The 21,133-nt window shown below is 58.2% G+C and overlaps 1 protein-coding gene across 5 annotated transcripts in view; it reads right to left on the reverse strand.

Moving 5' to 3' along the window:
- DLGAP4 (DLG associated protein 4) overlaps nt 1-21,133 on the reverse strand; it is a 154,797-nt gene that overhangs the window by 60,403 nt on the left and 73,261 nt on the right. For all 5 annotated transcript variants that reach the window (XM_066561764.1, XM_066561766.1, XM_066561767.1 and 2 more), the window contains exons 3-4: nt 9,477-9,567; nt 51-1,068 (exon numbers count right to left, since the gene is read on the reverse strand). In XM_066561764.1, coding sequence (XP_066417861.1) covers nt 51-1,001 — 951 coding nt within the window. In that variant the 5' untranslated portion in view covers nt 1,002-1,068; nt 9,477-9,567. The remainder of the gene's footprint in view (nt 1-50; nt 1,069-9,476; nt 9,568-21,133) is intronic.

A 21,133-nucleotide genomic window follows, 5' to 3' on the forward strand; every position in this document is an offset into this window, starting at 1 on the left:
TCCTGTGCTCTCCCTGCACGGAGCACCCCAGATTCCCCCGTGGCACCCACCTGCAGGTAGTGGTAGGCCAGGTCCTGGTGGCAGGACTTGGATTTGAGCAAGGCTTTGTCGATGGTGGCGGAGGCCTTCTGGCACACCTCCCGGGCATGGCTGAGCGTCAGCGTGGACCAGGAGCCCCGCTTGATGTAGTTGGAGTCGTTGTTGATGGGGATATTGGTGCAAGGGGTGACCTTGAGGTCGTTATTGCTCTTGGAGGATTTCAGCATGTGCTCGCTGATGGTGTTGTAGGCGTGCATGAAGTACTTTGGCTGGCTGTGGTCGGGCTGCCGGCCCAGCGTCATCAGCCCCATGGGGTTGCGGTAGCTGCAGGTGTCGCTGTCCAGGTTGTCATCGGAGCTCCACCAGCCCGAGATGTTGGACCTGGTCCTGCGCTTGGGCTCGGAGGTCTTTGCCCGGTCCTTGCTCTTGCTCCTCCGGTTTTGCTTGGTGTCATCTGCCCCCTTCTTCCCGTTCACGTTGCCCTTGGCGGGGCCCTCCAGGGACTGGGACTTGGCAAAGAGCTTCTGCACGGAGTGCACCAGGTGCCGGATGCGGCCCGGGCTCTCGCTCCGGTGCTTGGCGTCGCTCCGCTGGAACTGCAGCGTGCTGAAGCCATCCCTGTGGATGGGCAGCTGCTTCTCAAACTGGTCGAGGAGGTTGGCAGGCAGGCGGTTGATCTTTGTGGCTTGGGCGTGGCTCGGAAAAGGGTTTTCATCCGGGACCTCGAAGTGGGAGTTGTAATGGATGCGGGGGAAAGTGCTGCTGTTGGAGATCTGGTTGTTGAGCGGCAGGAGACAGTCGCCGTGTACGGTGTTCTGGGCCGGGAATCGGGGATCCATGGTGAAGGAGTCGGTGGGGCTGAGGAGATAAGGGTTCCTGTCCTGGGGGGCATAAAGAGAGTCTTGAGGGGAGTCCAGGTTTTCGGAGAGATGGCGGCTTCTGTTGTCTCCTAAGCCCTTCATGGTCCCGGTGCTTCCTAGACCATGGCTCAGGGACGGTGTGGCAGAGCCCTCGCAGACCTCCCTGCAGCTGGAGGAAGAGACCAGATGTTAAGAGACCACTGTGAACCCCTCTGGCAGCCCACTCCTCACTGGGGGCACATCCCTGTCCCCCTCTGAAAGCAAATGCCACCACGGTTAAGGGACAAAGGAGAGAAGCAGGATGGCAGAGGCAGGAGGGGAGGAGAAGGGGTGTGAGACCAGGGGCTGGAGAGAGCAGGCCCAGCAGAGGAGGGGCAGGATTCACGTTCCCACTGCAGCTGCAGCGCTCGTGTGCCTCAGTGCCCAGCCACAGGCTGCTCAGCAACACTGCTGCTGCTGCTCTGCTGCTGCTGCTCTGCTGCTGCACGTGGGATTGAACAGCGTGACAGAGGCACTGCCAGCAGGTCCTGCTCTGTCCATCTGCTCAGCTGGGAGGAAAGCCTGCTGTCAAAGCCCAGCAGGTCCTGCTGAGCCCAGCCAGTCTGGAGCTGAGCACCCCAGCTTTGCAGGGTGCCTGGTGTTCCCAGGTGATGGATCCCAGGGCTGGCACAGCTCCCACAGCTGTGCTAATGTGACACCATTGCAAACACCTCTGCTGCCTTCCTGGCAGGTTCTGCCCTGGAGCACAGCGTGTCAGTAGCTCCATAAGAGCTGAGGTGTTTCTGAGCACTCAGAGCCTGACCTGAGAAGCTGTTGGCTGCTCAGATGATTATTCCTGCTGGGCTGCACCACTCCTTAGGAGCTGTGTCACCGGTTCCACCCTCCCAGCCAGCCCCTCTGTCCCCTCTGCCACAGTGAGGGGCTGGGGTGGGTCCTTCCTTTCAGCAGGTACAGAATCCCTGTGGGTGGTGGAAAGGCAGCTGGATCCCCTGAGGGATCCTCACTGAATATCTCCCCAGTGGTCTTGCCCCATCCTGCTTGGTTCAGAGGGATCCTCATCTTTACTGTGTTATACAGGGAAAAATGACAAACCTTTTGGGTTTGCTTAAAAGAAAAATCAATGAACATTTATATGAGTTGAGCTGTCAATCAACAAGTTGATTTTCCATACTCAAAACTTAAAATCACAGAGTGTATAAATGAACTCTTATTTCCTGTTACATTTTAGTTTAGTTTCTTAGTTCCTTTTTGGTTTAGTTTGAGTGTTGCTCAAAAAAGAGAGAGTGGCTTTTAAGAGATGCAGATGGTATGTCCCTGTGAGGAGCACAGGTGGCAGTCTGTGCTCCTGGCTTCTCCCTTTCAGCCATGAATGCGTCTCCAGTCTCCTCCAGGAACTTGTCCCCCACGTGCAGCGAGGCCAGCAAAGGGGTGTGGGAGTGGAGTGACCACTGCAGGGTGGCAGGAATCGACAGGCTCGTCTTCCTCACTCAGGCAAAAATATATTAATAATGAAAAGCAGCCAGAGCTTTAAATAATTGTTTGGAAGCACGAAAGAAAAAGAAGTAGAATTTATTCCATGGCTTAATGGGCTTTGCAGTCTCCATTTAACTCTGTCACTCCCAGTGGGTTGGCAGAGCCAAGCTGGGCTTTGTAAAGCTGCAGCAAGCACAGCCTGTGCTTCCCACCCTGCTCCAATGGAGACCCCAGTCCCCCTCCCCTGAGCCCTGCTCAGAGGGTCCTGCCCAGGCTGACCTCAGCCCACCTGCTCTGGGCACTGCCCACTGCTCCCTGCACCCATGGCAACTACCCAGCACTGGGCATCCCTGGGCATCCCGGGCCCATGGGGCTGGTCCTGACCCGGGCCCTGCAGAGGCTGCACGGCCCCATGCAGTGGCTGCTCCTTTCCTCCTGCTGAGCTGCTCCAGCAGCCTCCACCTCCAAGCTGTGCCCTGCCCCTGCTGGGCTGTGCTGCTCTGAGAGTGAAGATTGGCCCCTCTGCCCCACACAGACAGTGCCCAGGCATTTGGGGATGGGGACATGGCCTGAGCTGGGAAGAGTTGACACCAAACCTGAACTTTCTGCCCAAACACCAAATGCAGCCTTAGCCTTGACTGGGGCCCAGCTGCTTCTGGTCCCTGTGGGTGCAATCCTAATGCCCCTGTAATTCCCCTGTGGGTGCGATCCTAATTCCCCTGCAGGTGTGATCCTAATTCCCGCTGTGCTCTCCAGCAGCATCAGCCCCCTGGAGTCCCCTGCCCATGGGACCCACTGGGCTGGTGGATCTGGGGTGGTGCTGGCTGGGGGGTGCCAGCAGGGAGGCTCAGGCTGTGCCAGCTGGCACCCACAGTGCCCACAGAGCAGGGACAGAGAGTCCCAGGTGATGTTCCCAGAGGAAACCCTCCAGGCAGAAGGGAAGGATGGGGTGTAGGACAGGCTCCAGGCTGAGCTATTGATCTGAATTCCAGGTGGCTTTGGATGGCCAAGCTCCACCTGCACACCTTGGAGAGAAGCCCTGCAGGAGGCAGAAGCTCAAATCCTCCCTGAACACCACCCAGGCTCAGCTCTGCCTGCCACAGCCACTCTCCCTCCCCTCCTTCCCCCAGTAAATCCCAGTAAAATTCTTCCCTTGTCCCAGGGCCCTCCTGCTCCAAGAGATGCTGTGGAACCAGGCTCACTGGAACCACCACAGGAACCAGGCTCCCTGAGGAGACTTCACACCCTGATTTGATTACAAAGGGATGTCTCTGGATATTGATAGTAAATACATCTTTGCCTTCTGAGAGCAGGTGATCTTTGAAGCAGGAATCTCCTCCAAAGGCAGCCCATGACTGCCTTGTGCTCACTGGGCTCCAGATAAACTCAAACTGCCTTAAGAATCAAAGGAAGTAGGGACATGAAATGGAATGAAGCAATGCAGATCAATGCTGTGCAGTGAAGGTCTGGTGTGCACAGGAGGAGGAGAAGAGCCAAGGCCAGGCTGGTTCCAGGTGCTGGAGAGGCAGAGGGGCAGGGAGGAAACCCTGAGGGGCTGGGGGATGAGTGGGAAAGGAGAGAAGAGAAGGTTTTGGAAGGGCAGGAGCAGAAGGGGTGGGAAGGTGGGAGCAGGGGAGGGCGGGGAGCTCCCTCTCTCCCAGACTGGTTTCCCCCTGCCAAGGGTGGGCACTCACTGCTGTGTGGCAGAGTTCACTGCTCCCTTCTGCTGTGGGGCTGCCCCAGGTGTGATCCTGCAGCCTGTCCTGCCTGCTCCAGGATCCCTTCCCTTGGCAGCAAGGGAGGTGTGAGGTGCATCCCTGCTGGGGGCACATCCTAGTGCCCACCATGGTGTCTTTGCTGCCTCCTCTGGCAGCTGGCCTCCCTCTAAGATGGATTAAACTGTTTTCCTACATTTCAATTACCCTCTGCAATCCTTGGCACTTTGTTGAGACATGGGGACAGGGAAAGGAAAAGTCCAGTAAGATCTTCCCCACCGTTTTTTGGATTTGGAAGAATGGAAAAAGCTTGAAACTAAATCTCCCAAATCCAAGATCCTGCAGCTCACAAACTGTCAAGGGCTGTCTCCTGGGACAGGTGTCAGCCCAGTGTCCCTGCTGTGTCACCCTGCCCTGAGCCAGGCGCCCAAGCAGAGGTGGTCAGCCCCGCACCACAGAGGGGACACCAGGGTCACTGCAGGAGAAGACCTGTCCAGCAGAGGGTCCCAGAGGGGCTGCCAGGGCCAGGACAGGACCCCTGAGCCCATGGAAGGGACTGGTTTCACCCCTTACCTCTGTTCCCCTCAGTCTGTTTCCTCAGGACTGCCCTTGCTCTTCCCAGTGGCTTTGCTGATGCTCAGAGGGGATGCACTGACCTGACCTGAGCTGATTTATGGCACTTTTGTGTGTGTGTACCTGACCCCAGCCAGAGGCAGCTTCAGGGCCTGGTTCACAGCCTGCAGGTTTGGGTGGGCTGCACCCAACCCACCTCCAGCAGCACCTCCAGCAGCTCCAGACACCAGGCAGGGCCTGGAACCACAGAACAGAATTCCTGAGTGGCTTGGGGTGGAGGGACCTTAAAGTCCATGGGCAGGGACACTTTGCACTAGACCTGGAAGGTTGCTCCAAGCCCCAACCAACCTGGCCTTGGACACTTCCAGGGATGGGTCTCCAGGCAGTGAGGCACCACAGGCTGTGATCAGCTTCTGGCTGGGGCTCTGCACCACAGGGGAATTGGGCAATGCCACTGCCCACCATGCCCCTCCTCAACTCCTGGGGTGGACGTGGCTTTCAGAAGATGCTGCTCTATTTCTATTGTCTTCAGTGTTGCAAATCCACCTTAGACCAGCTTACCTGAGGGCACAGAGAAGGCAGAGAATGGGGAGACTCCCTGCCCTCTCACAGCCTCACCCCACTGCTCTCTGCTCCAGGATCTCTCTTTGCAGCTGGCTGGCATTTGCAGCCCAAACCATGGCAGTGGCCCTGGGCAGGGCTCAGTCCTTCTCAGCAAGCCTGCCAGATCCCAGGGAGCTCTGAGAGCACTCCACACTCACCCAGATTTCTGCCCCTTGTATGTGCATGTTGTAGCCAGAAGTGTTCCACAGGTGTGTGGATGTGGCACTTGGGGACACGGTGTAGTGGTGAAGGTGGCAGTGCTCGGTCAATGGTCAGAGTCCATGGAGGCCTTTTCCAACCTCACTGGTTCCATGGGGGCACATCCAGCTCCATGTGGCTGTGGGGTGTGTGTGACACAGTGCTGTGTGTGACACAGTGCTGTGTGTGACACATCATGGCTGCCCAGGTGTACGGGCTGTGAGGGGGTGCATCTGTGACTGGGGTGCCCTGGGTGTTTCAGGGCTCCTGCAGAACCAGGGAGCGCTGGGCTGGGGGCTCATTTCACCCTCCAGGGCAGCTCTGTGCTGCCTCCCTGCTGCCTTTGCCCCTGCCCTTGGCACACAAGTGCCACACAAGGACTCCCTGTCCCCTCCCTGGCCACCGCGCTCTGCTGATGCAGCCATGGCTGCCACAGCTGAGCCATGCCTTGGCCCAGAAAAGGGCACTTGAAGAGCTCCCCACATGGAGCTGAGGCCCTGGCACAGGGTGCCCAGAGCAGCTGTGGCTGCCTCTGGATCCCTGGAATGTCCAAGGCCAGGTTGGATGGGGCTTGGAGCAGCCTGGGACAGTGGGAAGTGTCCCTGCCATGGCAGGGGGTGGGACTGGATGGCTTCAAGGTCCCTTCCTACCCAAACCATTCCAGAATTCTCTGGTTTCCTGGTTCCATGTAGTACTGAGGCAGGGCTGGCCAGAAAGGGCTGGGAGCCACTTGGGTGATGCTCAGGAGGGGCTGGCAGCACATCAGGAGATGCAGCAGCCTGTGAAACTGGACTGCCCAGAGCATACATCCTCTAGGAGGAAGCCACCCCGGGCTGATGGGGCTGAGGGCACCCTTGGGGTCAGCCTGTCCTGCCCTCTGCCCATCAGCTCCTCCAGGGCTGCACATCCCCCGGCCCAGCCATCCAGGCTGGCTGCAAACACAGAGGTGCCTTTTGTACCTGGAGCCAGCAGCTCGATAAACACGGGCTGCAATCCGGGGAGGTGATTTGCCACCTGCAGGGGGAAAATGCCTCCCTCTCCTGCTGTGGGAAGCTGAAAGGATCTGCGAGCTGTGCTGCAGGTGACGTGGGCCTGCCCACGCGGAGCCCAGCGTTCCCTGAATTAGCAGGAGCTCTGGATGTGCTGCTGGGGCCGCTGCCTGCCAGAGCCCTGCATTAATGATGATTCAGAGTTCACAATCTGATCGTGGCCGATAAAAATAGCTGGAACAATTCCTTACACAACAGAGCCCCCTCCCGCCACGCTGCTCCCGGGATGCTGGGCAGAGCCGTGCCCAGGGATGGGCAGCAGAGAGCACTGCCCTTCCTGGGATGGAGGCAGGGGCTCCTGAGGAGGAGTTAATGCCACCCACCGTGACAGTGCCACCAGGGAGCCAAGCACAGCAATTGGGGGGACAGCGGCTTCCAGCAAGCCAAGTATGTCACCTTTTGGGATCCCTGCTTAGGGGACAGGGAGTCCTCAGTGGGTCTTCCTAGTGCCTAAGGGTGTCCAGGGCTCACCCTGCCCATCCTCACCCTGCCAGGCAGGTGAAATGCAGCCAATGCCAGCCTGAGCTCGGCAGTCTGATCCCTCAGCTGCATCCCTGGGCAAGGATTTCCCCACATCCCTCCTCATGAGGGAATACATGGCTGGTGCCCTTTGAATGAGGCATCTACACACAGCTCCAGAGGCCCCATAACAGCTGAACACCAGTGGGTGATGAGAAGGATGGGATCTGACTGGCACCATCCCAAAATGACAAAGAGTAATTTATCTTAAGAACTCTAACTACTAAACTCTAACTACTATCTTTTTTTGTTTGTTTGTTTGTTTGTTTGTTTTTTGTTTTTAATCTACCAGCAAAACCAAATGCTGTGAAAGTCAAAGGCTGTGATATGCCAAAGATTTTTGACTTCAGGTGTTGTCTAAGCTGCAGGAGCAGATGAACTCCTGAGAGAGACAGAGAACTTATTTCCATACAGATGTCACTGGAAATATAACCAACTCTCCAGGGAACAAAACCCCAGAAATTCTGCAACCTATTTGTCTGTCCCTAAATAGAAGTTTCTCAAAGTTCTCTGTGAGATGGGATTTGCTCTGAATCAGGAAATGCAAAGCATTAAGTAGGTCAAATGAGACAAATGAGACAGATAAGAAAGGGAATTTTCAGGAAGGGAGCAGGACAGCTGATGAGGTGGCTGGAGGGGAAGGACCAGGGCAGGAGCTGGATTGTTGCCTTTGAAACCCACCTGCAGCCTCTGCTGCCTTGCAGAGCACTCGGGGCACAGGCTGGCGACCACATGGGGCATGTTCCAGCTTGGCTGGAAGAGCAGCTAATGAGAAAGAACATCCTGGCCCAAAGCCAACCTGTTCTGGCCAGTGGTGTTCAAGGTTGGTGTTCAAGGGGTCTGGAGGGGGTGAGGGGGTGTCTGCACAGCCTCCAGGGAGCGAGTGTGGGATGCAAAGCCCTCAATGCAAAGCCCTGACCATGGCTGCCCTTGAGCTGCCTCTGTCCTGCTCCCAGGGGTGGACGTGTCCAGCCTTGCACTGAGACCTTGGGACCCAGGCAAGGCAGAGACTCTGCTTGGCCTCCTGTGCTGCCAGCCTGCCCTGACCCCATCTGAGCCCTCCTGCCTCTCTGTGCTGCCAGAGCCATCAGCAGCCCCAGGGCCACGGCCCCAGTGCCCCTCCCAGGGCACAAAGACCACACTGAGGAGGAGGAACTTCAGCCTGGAGAGGAGGAGACTGAGGTCAAACTCCATTGGAGTCTTTGAGGAGGAGGAACTTCAGCCTGGAGAGGAGGAGACTGAGGTCAAACTTCATTGGAGTCTTCACAGGGGGAAGGTGCTGAGCTCTGCTCTGTGTGACCAGTGACAGGACAGGGAATGGCTGGAGCTGGGCCAGGGCAGGCTCAGGCTGGATACCAGGGAAAGGTTCCTCATCCAGAGGGTGCTGGCACTGCCCAGGCTCCCCAGGGAATGGGCACGGCCCTGAGGCTGCTCCCCAAGGAGTGTTTGGACAGTGCTGCCAGGCACAGGCTGGGACTGTTGGGGTGGCTGTGCAGGGTCAGAGTAGGATCGATGATCCTTGTGGGTCCCTTCCAACTCAGCTCATTCCATGATTCTCTGTGTCGTTGCCCTTAATGTGGGTGGCAGAGTTGTTACAGGATGCTCTGAAAGGCCGTGTCTGTCACTGCTGCACCACCAGCTGAGCAAGGACCTTCCTGTGCTCCAGGGCAGAGGTTCTCGCTCCCTAAATCTCCACACGAAGGCAGGCAGGGCCCTGCCTGCATTTGGGATGCAGCCTGGAGATGCTTTTGGCACTGGCTTTGCTCAGGGCCTCAAACAAAGCAGCTCCTGTAGCCTGAGGGTCCTGGGATGAAGAGGAGCAGGAGGAAGAGGCAGCAGCTCCCTGTGCCCTCCCTTCGGAGCCGGGCTGGGCCCGTGCGCAGAGCTCGGAGCTCGGAACATTTCCTTTGTCTCAAAGTGGGTCAGGCGGAGGCGTGACGTTACCATGGCAATGGGCAGCAGATTTCATAACTTTATTTTGTGGGGCGTGGCGCAGGATTCGCCAGGAGACGGAGGGAGGGTTGTCATTGAATCACCCTCCAGCTTCCCTTCCCCAGGCTGCTCCCGCAGGAGCTCCACTGCCCCTTGGGCACACGCACAGAGCCGGGGCTGTGCCCCCCGGGCCCCTTGGGAGTGCCAAAGCCACCCAGGGCCATCCCAAAGCCACCCTGGGGCCATCCCAAAGCCACCCTGGGCCATCCCAAAGCCACCCCGGGGCCATCCCAAAGCCACCCCAGGGCCATCCCAAAGCCACCCCGGGGCCATCCCAAAGCCACCCCGGGGCCATCCCAAAGCCACCCTGGGGCCATCCCAAAGCCACCCTGGGCCATCCCAAAGCCACCCCGGGGCCATCCCAAAGCCACCCCAGGGCCATCCCAAAGCCACCCCGGGTCCACCCCAAAGCCACCCCGGGGCCATCCCAAAGCCACCCCGGGGCCATCCCGTACCTCTCAGCTCGCTGGGCTCAGCACTAGGCCAGACTCAGCATCCTGAGCACCGTGTGTCCCTCTGGGCTCCAGGGCTGTCCCTCATGAAGACCTGCAGGGCAGAGAGAAAAGGGGCCGTGTCCTCCCAGGGATCAGAGAGGTGTCTGTGATCCCTGTGATCAGAGTTCAACTCCCTGACAAACATCCCACCGCCCAATGCTGCAAACACTCGACTGCTCTGCCTGATACCCAGGCTGTGTCCAGCAAAGGGCAAATGGCAGAGGGGGAGGCAGAGGCAGTGCCCACAGGATGGGGAAAGATGTGGGAGTGAGTCCTGTGTCACTCTGGTGTCACATGGACTGAGAGGCTGAGCTGGAGATCAGCCAGGTGGGGAGGAGAACATCCAAAATGCTCCTTGCTGGGGGCTCAGGCCTGGGCAGAGCCCCTTTGTGGGAAAGTGCTCTTTGTCTTCCCTTCCCTTGTTTGTTTATCATGGACTCAGCCCCTGCAGTCCGTGGCGATGCCAGGAGCCACTGAGCTGGGCAGGAGGATCCTGTCACCCTCTGTGCCTCAGCCTCTGGGCTGTCCCCTTTGAGCCGAGCCCAGGGAGGCAGGAGGGACAATCCTGGGGACAATCCCCCTGCCTGGGGTGGCAGATGGCACCTCTGGTGCTCCCCTTGCTGTGTCCCAGCACAGCAGAACCTGTTCTGACTGTCACCTCCAGCTGCTCACGGCAGCTCCCACTCAGCCTCTCCCATCTGGTCACTAGGTGCTACTGTGCTGCAGCTAAAGCCTGCTGCTTCCTCCTTCCCTGCCACCCAACCACGCTGCAAACCATGGCAAAAATGCTCCCTCTGTGAAAAACCAGCTAAATAAATCTGGGAAACCCCCCCATGTTTCTTGTGTCCCCAAAACCCCACTGCCCCACAGAGAACGCAGCCTGAGTTATCCACTCAGTGGTGTTGGGGTTTGCCTTGATGAGCACCCACAGCCTGTCTGCCCTGCACTGGGAGCTGCTGGGGCAAACTGGGCAGCTCCTGCTGCAGGGAAGGAGGGGTTGGAAATGGCATGGGAACCAAAACAGGAGTTAACCTTCCTAGGACAGCTTTTTCATTCCCACTTGAATGGAGGAGGCCATCTAGGTTTGAGAAGGTCTGTGAAAGCTCAAAGAGGGGTGAAAATAGGTGAACCCCAGTTTCTTGGCTCGGATGGAAGGCTGGGACAAGGACACAATTTTCAGCAATTTTTCTAGGAAAGCCAGATCCAGGTGCTGGGCTTGACTCCCCCCCCCGGTGATGCAGAAGAGGAGCAAACCCAGAGATGAGGCAGCAGCTCTTTGTCCCCAGAATGGAGAGATGGGCACTGCAGTGCTTCTGAGGCCCTACTGTGCCCCTGCCACACCCAGCCAGAGGGGCTTCTCCTGCCTGGGGCACACCCAGCCCGGGTGCCTGGCTGGGGCACCGTGCTCTCCTCAGACAGGCCCAGCAGCCTCCTGGAACCTGTGCCAAGGAAGCAAAGCCTGGGGAGATGGAGAGGCACAGTGCAGGCAGAGAACAGAGGACTGTGCTCACTCCAAGGCCCTCAGAGGGGATATCCCAACAGACAGAAGAATGGGAAGCCTGGGCAGATCAGCAGACTGGCCTCCTAAAGTGGGTACAAACCCTCATCACCTCCCCACTGTGGCCCAGCACTGCAGAGGGAAATGCTAAAGCAAAGGGATGTGTGCTGGGACAGCCGAGCAGGGCATTTGCATCTGTCCCCAAAGCTCCCCTGCCTCCTACACCAACACCCCCCTCTCTCCCCTGACTTTCTTGCTGCTGCTGGGCTGTGAGGTCAGAGCCCGAGGCTGAGACAGAGTGAGGCACAAGTGGCTTCACCCAGCCCAGGAGGCCTCTGCTGTGGCCCAAGGGACACCTCCCCAGCCCAAAGGCAGACATTCCTGGGCTCAGGGGTGTCCCTGAGGTGGCTGTCAGCACACTGTGTGTGCCAGGATGAGCTGTGGCAGGGCCAGGTGCCACGGGCTGCACTGCACAGTCACTGCACTGGCACTGCCTGGCCCTCTCACAGCTTCTCCACGGCAAAGGGAATTCCAGCACTGGCAGCTGTGCTGAGTCTGAGCCCATGGTGCAGACAGCAGAGCCACCAGCACAGCCAGGATCCATGGCCAGTGCTGCCCCCAGTGTCAGCACCCAGCTGTCTCTGTGACCCACTGTGTGACAGTGCCCTGCTCTAGTGCCACCAGTGCTGGGATGGAGGGCAGCAGCACCAGAGCCACTGATGGCCACCATGGAGCCAGCAGCGCCTTCTAGGGACACCCCAGCACCCTCCTGGCTGCACAGGCACCAGCACCAGCACCCAGCATCCTGTAGCAGCAGTGGTGGCCATTGGGATGGAAGTGCCTGTCCAGAGCTGGCACCCCCCATCACGTCTGTGTGTGTCACCAGCACTCTCAGGGTGCCTCAGGCCCCCAGGAACAGCCAATCCTGGCACCCCCTGGCACATCCAACAGGTGGGAGAAGCAGGGCCTGGGTGCCAGGCCTCCCCTCACCCAGCAGGTTCCTCCAACTAAACAAGGTCATTGAAGCTCTGGAGCAAGAAGCATTTTGGTGTGGAACACTGTTTTTCCCTTTGCATGCTGTTCTTGCACAGAGAAAATGGCACCATAATTGCTTTTAATTAATATCAGCATCAACGCCCAAGAAAATGCAAATGAGCAATTGTGTCAGCAGCCCAACCACCTGATGTTACCAACCAGCCAGACACCTCCAGTGCCCCTTTCCTCCTCCCTCCACCCAGACACGTCCATTGTCCCCCTGTCCCTGCCTCCACTGTCCCCCTGTCCCTGCCTCCATTATCCCCCTGTCCCTGCCTCCACTGTCCCTCTGTCCCTGCCTCCATTGTCCCCCTGTCCCTTCCTCCACTGTCCCTCTGTCCCTGCCTCCATTGTCCCCCTGTCCCTGCCTCCACTGTCCCTCTGTCCCTGCCTCCACTGTCCCCCTGTCCCTTCCTCCACTGTCCCTCTGTCCCTGCCTCCATTGTCCCCCCTGTCCCTTCCTCCACTGTCCCTCTGTCCCTGCCTCCATTGTCCCCCTGTCCCTGCTTCCATTGTCCCCCTGTCCCTTCCTCCACTGTCCCTCTGTCCCTGCCTCCATTGTCCCCCCTGTCCCTGCCTCCACTGTCCCCCTGTCCCTGCCTCCATTGTCCCCCTGTCCCTGCCTCCACTGTCCCCCTGTCCCTGCCGTGCTCACAGCAGGGTGCTCTCAGCTGGGTGTGAGGGGTGGGATGGAAGCTGCTGTGTGGAAGGACAGGAGAGGGGCTGGAAGCCCAGGGAAGGGGAGGGGGAGCAGGGGCCCAGCTGGGGCCCTGCTTTTCCAGGCAATGAGGGCACAGGATGCCAGAGGAAGCAGTCAAGGATCCATCCAGGACCCTGCTCTGCTCAGGGGTGCCTTGCTGATGAACTGATGCCCCTTCAAGACAATTTTGGTGAATGGGGTCTCAGATGCTCTGCAGCCAAGCGTCACTGGAGAATCAGCTGGTGATTATTGGTCTAAGGGAGGAGGGCACAGCCTGCCCTGCTGCAGCCTGGGTGGTTCTGTGTGGCTGGAGAAGGCCTTGAAGGGATGGATCTGGTGCTCCTGGTCCCACCTCAGAGGTGGCTGCAGGTTGGTGATGAAATATGAAGCATCAATGCCTGCTGGGGCCTCCTGAGGAAGGCAATGGAGTTTCAGCCCAGTGAGCAGATGAGGAGGGCAGGGTGGTCCTTCCCCTTCTGCCACTCCAGGGCCACACTGGTGTGGTCACAGCCAGGGCACAGCAAGGCCAGCAGAGCTGGGCAGGTGCAGGTGGTGCTGGGATCTAATTCTAGGGAAATCCTGTGGAATGTTACAGCTCAAACAGCAGCATCTTGGGATGGTCCCTGTGAGAAGAGAGGACCCTCCCAGGCTGGGCTGTCACTTCCTGCTCCTTCCTGTTCTCCTCCAGATTTGGAAGAGCCTCAGCAAACCACCCACAGCTGCTTTTGGTAAACCTGAGAGGAGATGAAGCCTCCATGCCAGGGAACAGGCACAGTGACCTGGCAGCCAGCCCAGAGCTGGACCCAGAGCTCTGTGAAAAGGCTGAGAGTCCCTGTGGGATCCCATGAGCACAGCAGGGAAGCTGCAGGGCTGGGGGATGAGCAGGCCTGGCACAGGGGCAGGGAGGAAAGGGTGAGGAGCAGGGCACAGCCCCACAGGCAGGTGCCCAGCAATGGCAAGGGGCTGAACAAGGGCCCCTTCCTCCTGCTGCCACCCCTCCTGCTGCTGTCCCCAGACTGAACCCCCTCTAACACTTGGATTTACAGACTGTAAGATCAGGGACAGACATTGCCAACCTTTCTGAAAGTGGCCACAACACCATTGTGTGCAAATCCAGCAAGAGAACTAATGAAAATAAATATACATGGGCTCTTGTAATCTCTGCACCACTTCTCTGGGTAAAACAAATGCATTGAGCTCCTTTGGGCATCCCAGAAAGAATCACCAGGGAGGATGTTTGGGGCTGAGCTGGGGGCAGCACCTCCAGGGAAGGACAAGAGGCTGCTTGGAGAGAGGGGAGAGCACAGGTGAGGTATGGCTGAGCATAAGGCAGGAGATTTGTAGGCAGGATTAAGATCCTTCTGAGGAGGCATGGAAGGAAAAATATGTGTGTGAAAACACCAGAGGGAACAATGGAGCAAAGGTGGGAAGGGTGGGAAGTCCTGCTGAGCTCTGAGGAAGGTGCTCCCCTCCCCAAGCCCAGAAGGTTCCCACGCAGATGCCTCGTCAGCAGGGTCCTGTTGGGGCAGGGCAGCAGGGAAATGAGGTTACAGCACATGGAACGGGCTGTTCCTGCTCCTGTCCCTGCTCTCCTGACAGGAGGGTGTCCTGAGCACAAGGACAACACACACTGATCCTGCTGAAGATGGAAGTTGAAGTCAGTGAGAAGCTGAGGCAAAAGATCCACCCTGACAACTCCTACAGGTCAAACCCCACATCAATGTCAACAGTGATTCCTCTCAGTGTCCTTGGGGACAGAGTGGGGACCTGACAGTAGCACTCCTTTATACACAGGGGGGACTACCAGACCTTGGAGACACCTCCTAAAGGAAGAAGAGTGACTTTGAGTGCCTGAAATCTGTTTGATTTGAAAGAAACATCACCCTCCCTTCTGCTGAGGTCTTATATTAAATTTGCTGGCACCAATTTACTAAATAAACACCGAGATAAGCTCTGCTCTACTCAACTGGTTCAGATTAGGTATTAGACAAAACAGTTTCACTGAAAGAGCGGCCAGGCACAGGAATGAGCTGCCCAGGGAGGAGGTGTGGAAGTGTTCAGGAGCCACTGGGATGTGGCACACAGGGATGTGGTTTAGGGGTGGCTATGGTGGGACTGGTGATCTTGATGGCTGGACTTGGTGATCTTGAAAGTCCCTTCCAAGTTGAGGATTCTGTGAGAAGGGAGCACGGCCAGGCCAGCAGCCCTGGAGGGCAGGGGAGGGCACTGAGGGCAGGGGTTACCTGTCCTTGGCATGGGAACAGCAGCAAACAGCCCTGAGATCCCAAGGCAGGAATGGGGGAAGGAGCTGGAAGGAGCAGAGCTGAGCCTCTCCCTCCAGGCAGTGGAGAGACCTGTGCCCCCAGCAGGGAGGACAATGCTCCTGCTGAGGGACCCCAGGGGGGTGGCACATCCCCTCCCCAGGGCCCATCAGGGCATGTCTGTAAAGCTGGGCAGCCTGGAATTGTGAGCAGGGATTCTGCACTGGGGCCACAGCCCAGGGACAGGAGCTCCCAGGAGAGGCAGGGCACACCTGAGGCTGGGGACTGCAGGGACCTGGGAGAGGCTTCCTGAGGGCATGGGGGTGTGGGACAGACCACAGGACAGGAAATAGTGAGGGAGAAGAACAAACAGGAGGGACTGGGAGCCCTCACCTGTGTGACATCATGATGTGGAGAATAAAATTGGTCCAGACGAGGGACTTGGACAGAAGAAATTCCCTAAGTGCCTTCCCACCAATGCCAGGGAGCCTGATAAAACACTCTGCTCACATATGGACAAGGATCTGACCTAGTTGTGCTCCTGAAACCTGGCTGGGAGCGTCACATAATTGGAGTGTTAAAACCAGCAAATGCTAAAATCAACAACTTGAGGGAGGAATGAGGGCGCAAAGGGGCATCAGATGTCACGCAGGCAAGGTCAGCAGTTTGAGTCATACCCACCTGCAAAGCTCTCAGATCTGCTCCAGCAGAGGAGAAGAAGGTGCAAGAATGCACAGGGCCCTCCCCAGGCTGGCAGCTGCTCTGCCAGCAGCTCTGTGATCTGCAGGGGAAACAGGTTCCCTTGCTATGGGAGAGACCAGTGCTGAGCCTGCATCCCAGGGTGAGCCCAGCAGGGATGTGCAGGACACGGTGGCTCAACAGCTGGACACATCTGCACAGAATCCTGGCTAAGGTGAGACCCTGCCTCAGCCAGGGAAGGCAGAGGAGCAGGGCCTGTGTGGCACCCACAGTGCCCTACTGGAACAGGGAGTCAGTTTATGACAGCTGGGTGTCTGGGAGGATGGTCACAGAATCAGGGAGTCAGTAAAACCAGAAAAGCCCTCTGAGATCCCCAAGTGCAACCCTTAACCCAGCACTGCCAGGTCCACCACTAACCCATGTCCCCAGGTGCCACATCCCCACCTTTTTTTAACACTTCCAGGGATGGCGGCTTCCCCAGTGCCCTGGGCAGCTGTGCCAGTGCCTCAGCACCCTCGCTGTTAAGAAATTTCCCCTAATATCCAGTCTGAGTGACTGTGGAAAAGAATGGAGGCACACTGCCCCAAAGCCAGAGGAAGGCTTATTTCCAGTGCTACAACTGCCCCTACACCCAGCCAGGGACTGTCCCTGGTGCTGCTGGCTCCTTGTGCAGCCCTGGGCTGAGCAGCACAGCCAGGGCACAGCGGGCTGGGACAGCCAGCCCAGGCTGCAATGGGGCTGCAGAGGGAGGAGAAGGCCAGAGGTGCTGCCTCAGAGCCACCTCCTGTGGCACCCAGCCTGTCCCCAGCCTGTCCCCACCGGGGAACCCTGGGTCCTGCTCATGCCTGGGGTCAGGGGACAGAGCCCAGCCCATGTCCCACATCCTGGCCCTGCCGGGAGCTGCCCTGCTCTCCTGTGCAGGAAGGAACTGTCCTGCTCCCTGTCCCTGACACTGCCTGTCTGCTGACCAGGGACAAAGGGCAGCATCTCTCATTGAGGCTGGGTACAACCTGACATGGCCACACCAAATTCAGCAAAAACCCCCTAAACCGGGTCAGAGACACCACACAGGTGCCAGAAAGCTCGTGCAGTCCTGCTGAGAAGCCTCAGCTTTGCTCTTGCTCTGCCTCTGGCAGGGAAGGGACAAAGAAGCTCCTGGTGTGACTCCTGGGAGAAGCTGCAAACACCCGGCCTGGCCTGGAGCAGGTCCCTGCTCTGTGCTGGCCCAAGCCCCGCACTGAGGTGGCCACAGCAGCACCTTGGGCACAAAGGATGGAGCGAGGAGAGGCAGGGCAGGGCCGGCCCCGGGCTGGGCTGGGCTCTGGGGCTGGGCTCTCTGCTCTGGCTGCTGTCACAGCGATGTCACCGCCTGCCGGCCACCAATTCATGGCAGTGCGCGGGAGGCGCGGGGCTGGTGGCCACAGGGTCGGGCTGGTGGCCACAGGGCAGCACTGGTGGCCACAGGGCAGCACTGGTGGCCACAGGGTCGGGCTGGTGGCCACAGGGCAGCACTGGTGGCTGCCGGAGGAGGGGACGTGCCGTGCCCATTGGGGCTGCCCCAGCTCTGTCACCGCGGAGCTGCCGTGTCCCTGCCGTGTCTCTGCCGTGTCCCTGCCGTGTCCCCTCGGCAGTGTGGAGGATGCTCGTGTTCTGAGAGCAGGGAGAGCTCTGCAGGTGCTGCCTTTAACGATTACGATGAGTAATTCCCTTTCAGTCCTTTAATCAGTCGCTTTTAATTAGCGTGCCAGTTGTTTTTTCCTTAGCAAACAGCTCTTTCAATGAGGGTTTTCGCTGCATCTGCTGGGTTGGGAAAACACTGCTCCCTGATGGGGCTGTGCGCTCATTCTTTGGCAGGAGCTTCCTCCTGTGCAGGCTCTGGGTCTGGGCTCACGTGCAGAGCATGGCACAGGTCCTGCTCGTCCTTGGGAAGCCCCTTGTTGCCGGGATGGAGCCATTCCTGGAGGTGCCCCGTGCTGGTGGCATCCTGGACGTTGCTTTTTCCAGAGCCCCTCCTGCAGGCAGGGCCGTCCTCCTCATCCACACCCCTTTTGGCCTTTGCCATTTCTCCTTTGAAACTCCCTTAGCTCTGTGACTCTGGTATCTCAGGGCAGCAAGTTCCCCAGGGGAATTCTGCCTGTGGAAGAGGATCCCAGCTTGGTCCCTTGGGATGCTTTGTCCCCTGGTGGGGAACAGAGTCCCCACAGCAGCTGCTCCCTGTGGGCCAGGCTCTGTTTCCCAGCTCCAGCCCCTCTGACAGACACAGAGGTGCCCTCACCTGCAGAGGTTTGCTCATGGTGCAGGTGTTTCCCTGCTGCTCTGCACAGCTGGGCACTGCTGCCTGTGGGTCACCCAGCCCCACATTCAGAGCCAACACCCCAGTGCTCCTTCCCCTCCTCAACTCCGCATCACTGAACTCCTCCTGAGCTCATCCTACATCCATGTCAAGATCCAGCTCTTGGGCCAAAAGATTTGCTTCCACTTTCCCTTGAATAATAGCCTCCTTTTGGATGGGTTTTCCCTCTCCCTGGATAGGCTTTTCCCTCTCCTTGGGTGGGTTTTCTCCTCTCCCTGGCTGGGTTTTTCCCTCTCCCTGGCTGGGTTTTTCCCTCTCCCTGAGTGGGTTTTTCCCTCTCCCTGAGTGGGTTTTTCCCTCTCCTTAGGTGGGTTTTCTCTTCTCCCTGGCTGGGTTTTTCCCTCTCCCTGGGTGGGTTTTTCCCTCTCCCAAGGTGGTCTTTTCCCTCTGCCTTCAGAGGACCCTGTCCCTCGCTCCTTTGCCCTCTGGAAGCTCTGTCTCTCCGAGGGGCCCCAGCCTCTTCCCTTTTCCTGCCCAGGGCAGGATGTCCAGACTGGCCCAGCTTCCCATGAGTCACCAGCAAATCCCAGCTTCCTTCTCAGGGCCCTGGCACCAGAGCCCTAATTACAGGGCAAGACTAGCGGAAACAAGCTTATTATTTACCAGGCTAATGAAAATTAATCATGCCTCCCCCTCCTTTCCTGGGAGAACAGTCACGGACAAGAAAGCAGATTATAAAAGCATTAGGGGTGCCTGCTGTGCTGGGCTCTGGCACTACCTGAGGGCTGTGTGGGGCTGTGTTTGCAGTCACCTGGAACTCAAGGGTTAAAGCTGCCCCCCCGTGCTGCCCGTTCTCCTCCTGGTCTGCTCTGGCTGAGGCTGGGCACAGATGGAGCCCCCAGGCACTGCCAGCCAGGCTGGAGAGCCCTTCCCTGCCTGTCCAGGCAGCTGCTGGATCCCCAGGGCCTGGACCCCTCCGGCATCCTTGCAGAGAGCAGTGTGGGGTGCAGAGAGCCCCCAGCCCAGGGCAGTTCCCAGCACAGCCCAGTTTGCTCCATGCAGGCAGCCAGTGGCTCCAGGCTGCTGCACAAGGCAGGGAGATGGGGAGCGAGGCTGATGGAGGAAAACATGACAAGGAATGGCTCACATTGCACAGATGTGGAAAACCAGAGCACCCTGTACCCACTGCAGCCACTGGTTCTGGAGAGAGTGCTGCAGCAGAGGAATGAACTCTGGCAAATGCAAAACCCACCAGCCTCACTCAAATTATCACCCCCACTCAAAATATCACCCTCACTGATAGAGGGGAAACTGAGGCATAGGATGGGGCAGATCAGCCTGGATACAGGGAGAGAGCTCCAGCCTTCTGAACCCTGCCAGGACCTGCCCCCGTGGTCCAGCTGGGGAAGGAGATCCCAGGGAGGCAGCACTGCACACCCAGTGCCCAGAGCTGAGCCCAGAGCTGCCCAGCCTGCCTGCCAGGCTGAGCACAGCCCTCCTTTTCCAGGCTTAAACATCTCCACACCCATGATCAGCCTCCCTCTCCCTGAGGCTGCACAGGCTGGGACTGGGGAAGGGACCAGGAAGGGGAAGATTGCCTGGATCAGGGTGTGGGATGGAGGGAAGGAGGTGAGGCCCAGGTTCCAGGGCTGGGCTGGAGAGCTGCTCCCTGCCAGGCCTGTCCAGGGCAGTGTTGCCCACCACAATAATTAACTGTTGCTGTGAAGAAGACAGGAAATGAGCAGGAGGTCAATTTTCCATTTCCCAGTTGTGCATAATCAGTTCCAAGTACACAGCCTGCAAATAAATCTCCATCAGGCTCGTTACCTCTTAATTAGCGTCACCAGCTCCGACACGTACTGCCCAGCCCAGCCCCAGCCCCTGCCTATGTACAGTGACATGGAGCCAGGGCTGGCCCTGGCTGCTGGGAATTCTCCAGCTGGAAATTCCAGCCCTGCTGTCCAACAGGCTGATCCTGCCCTGCTCAGACAGGAAAGCTCTGCTCCAGCATGGGGAGAGCTGCTGGATCTCCCCAGAACCAGCTGCTTTGGGGGCAGCTGGCACACACGACTGGAAGGAAGTTGGTGACACAACTGGAGTTTGTTTTCCTTTTGAATAGATTGGAATAAAGAAGAAAAGAAAGTCCTGTGGGTGAAATATTAGATTAGAGGGATGGAACCTCACTCATGAGGAAAGGCTGGGAGAGCTGGGGGTGTTCAGCCTGGAGGGCAGAAGGATCCAGGGGGACCCCTGAGCCCCTTCCAGGGCCTAAAGGGGCTCCAGGAGAGCTGAAGAAGGACTTTGGACAAGAGCCTGGAGGGACAGGACAAAAGGAATGGCTTCCTACTGCCAGAGGGCAGGGACAGATCAAATAGGGGATAGGGAAAAATTTCTTCCCTGTGAGGGTGGGCAGGCCCTGGCATAGGGTGCCCAGAGCAGCTGTGGCTGCCCCTGGATCCCTGGCCAGGCTGGATGGGGCTTGGAGCAGCCTGGGACAGTGGGAGGTGTCCCTGCCATGGCAGGGGTGGAATGAGATGAGCTTCAAGTCCCTTTCAATCCAAACTTTCCATGATTCTCTTTCCCATCAGTGATTTCCCTCTCAGGCTGTCCCCTCCCCTGGCCTGCACCTGGAGCAGCCCTGTCCCCCCAGGTGAGCTGGCACAGGGAGGGCACAGGGGCTGCCACCCTCAGTGAGGGGAGGAAGGAGATGGGATGCAGGAATCCAGTTCTGCTCCTACCACCCTCCCACCTGGCTCTTCCCTTCAAAGCACTACGCAAACATCAACTCCTTAATCCTCCCAACACTCTCGGGAGGGAGAGACATCGACAGGGCTCTGTTCTAGGCTCTGTTCTAGACACCTGATAAACACAAAGGGAGGCTGGAGGAGATGCCAGACAGGCAAAACCTGCAGGTCACAGGAGTTGCTCTGCTCTTCCTGCTGCTCCTGGCAGGGCTGGGCAGGCAGGGGACGTGCCAGGAATCCTCCTGTGCTCTGGGATGGAGGGGGCACAGCCATGGAGGAGAGGGGTGCAGGGCAGAGCAGGGACTGTGGCAGAAATATGAGAGATGGTAAAACAAAATGAGAATGGGAGGAAGAAGATGAGCCCTGTTGTCCTCACAGACAGACAGAC

This window comes from Molothrus aeneus, chromosome 17 (assembly GCF_037042795.1).
Source record: "Molothrus aeneus isolate 106 chromosome 17, BPBGC_Maene_1.0, whole genome shotgun sequence".
Taxonomy (NCBI): Eukaryota; Metazoa; Chordata; class Aves; order Passeriformes; family Icteridae; genus Molothrus; species Molothrus aeneus.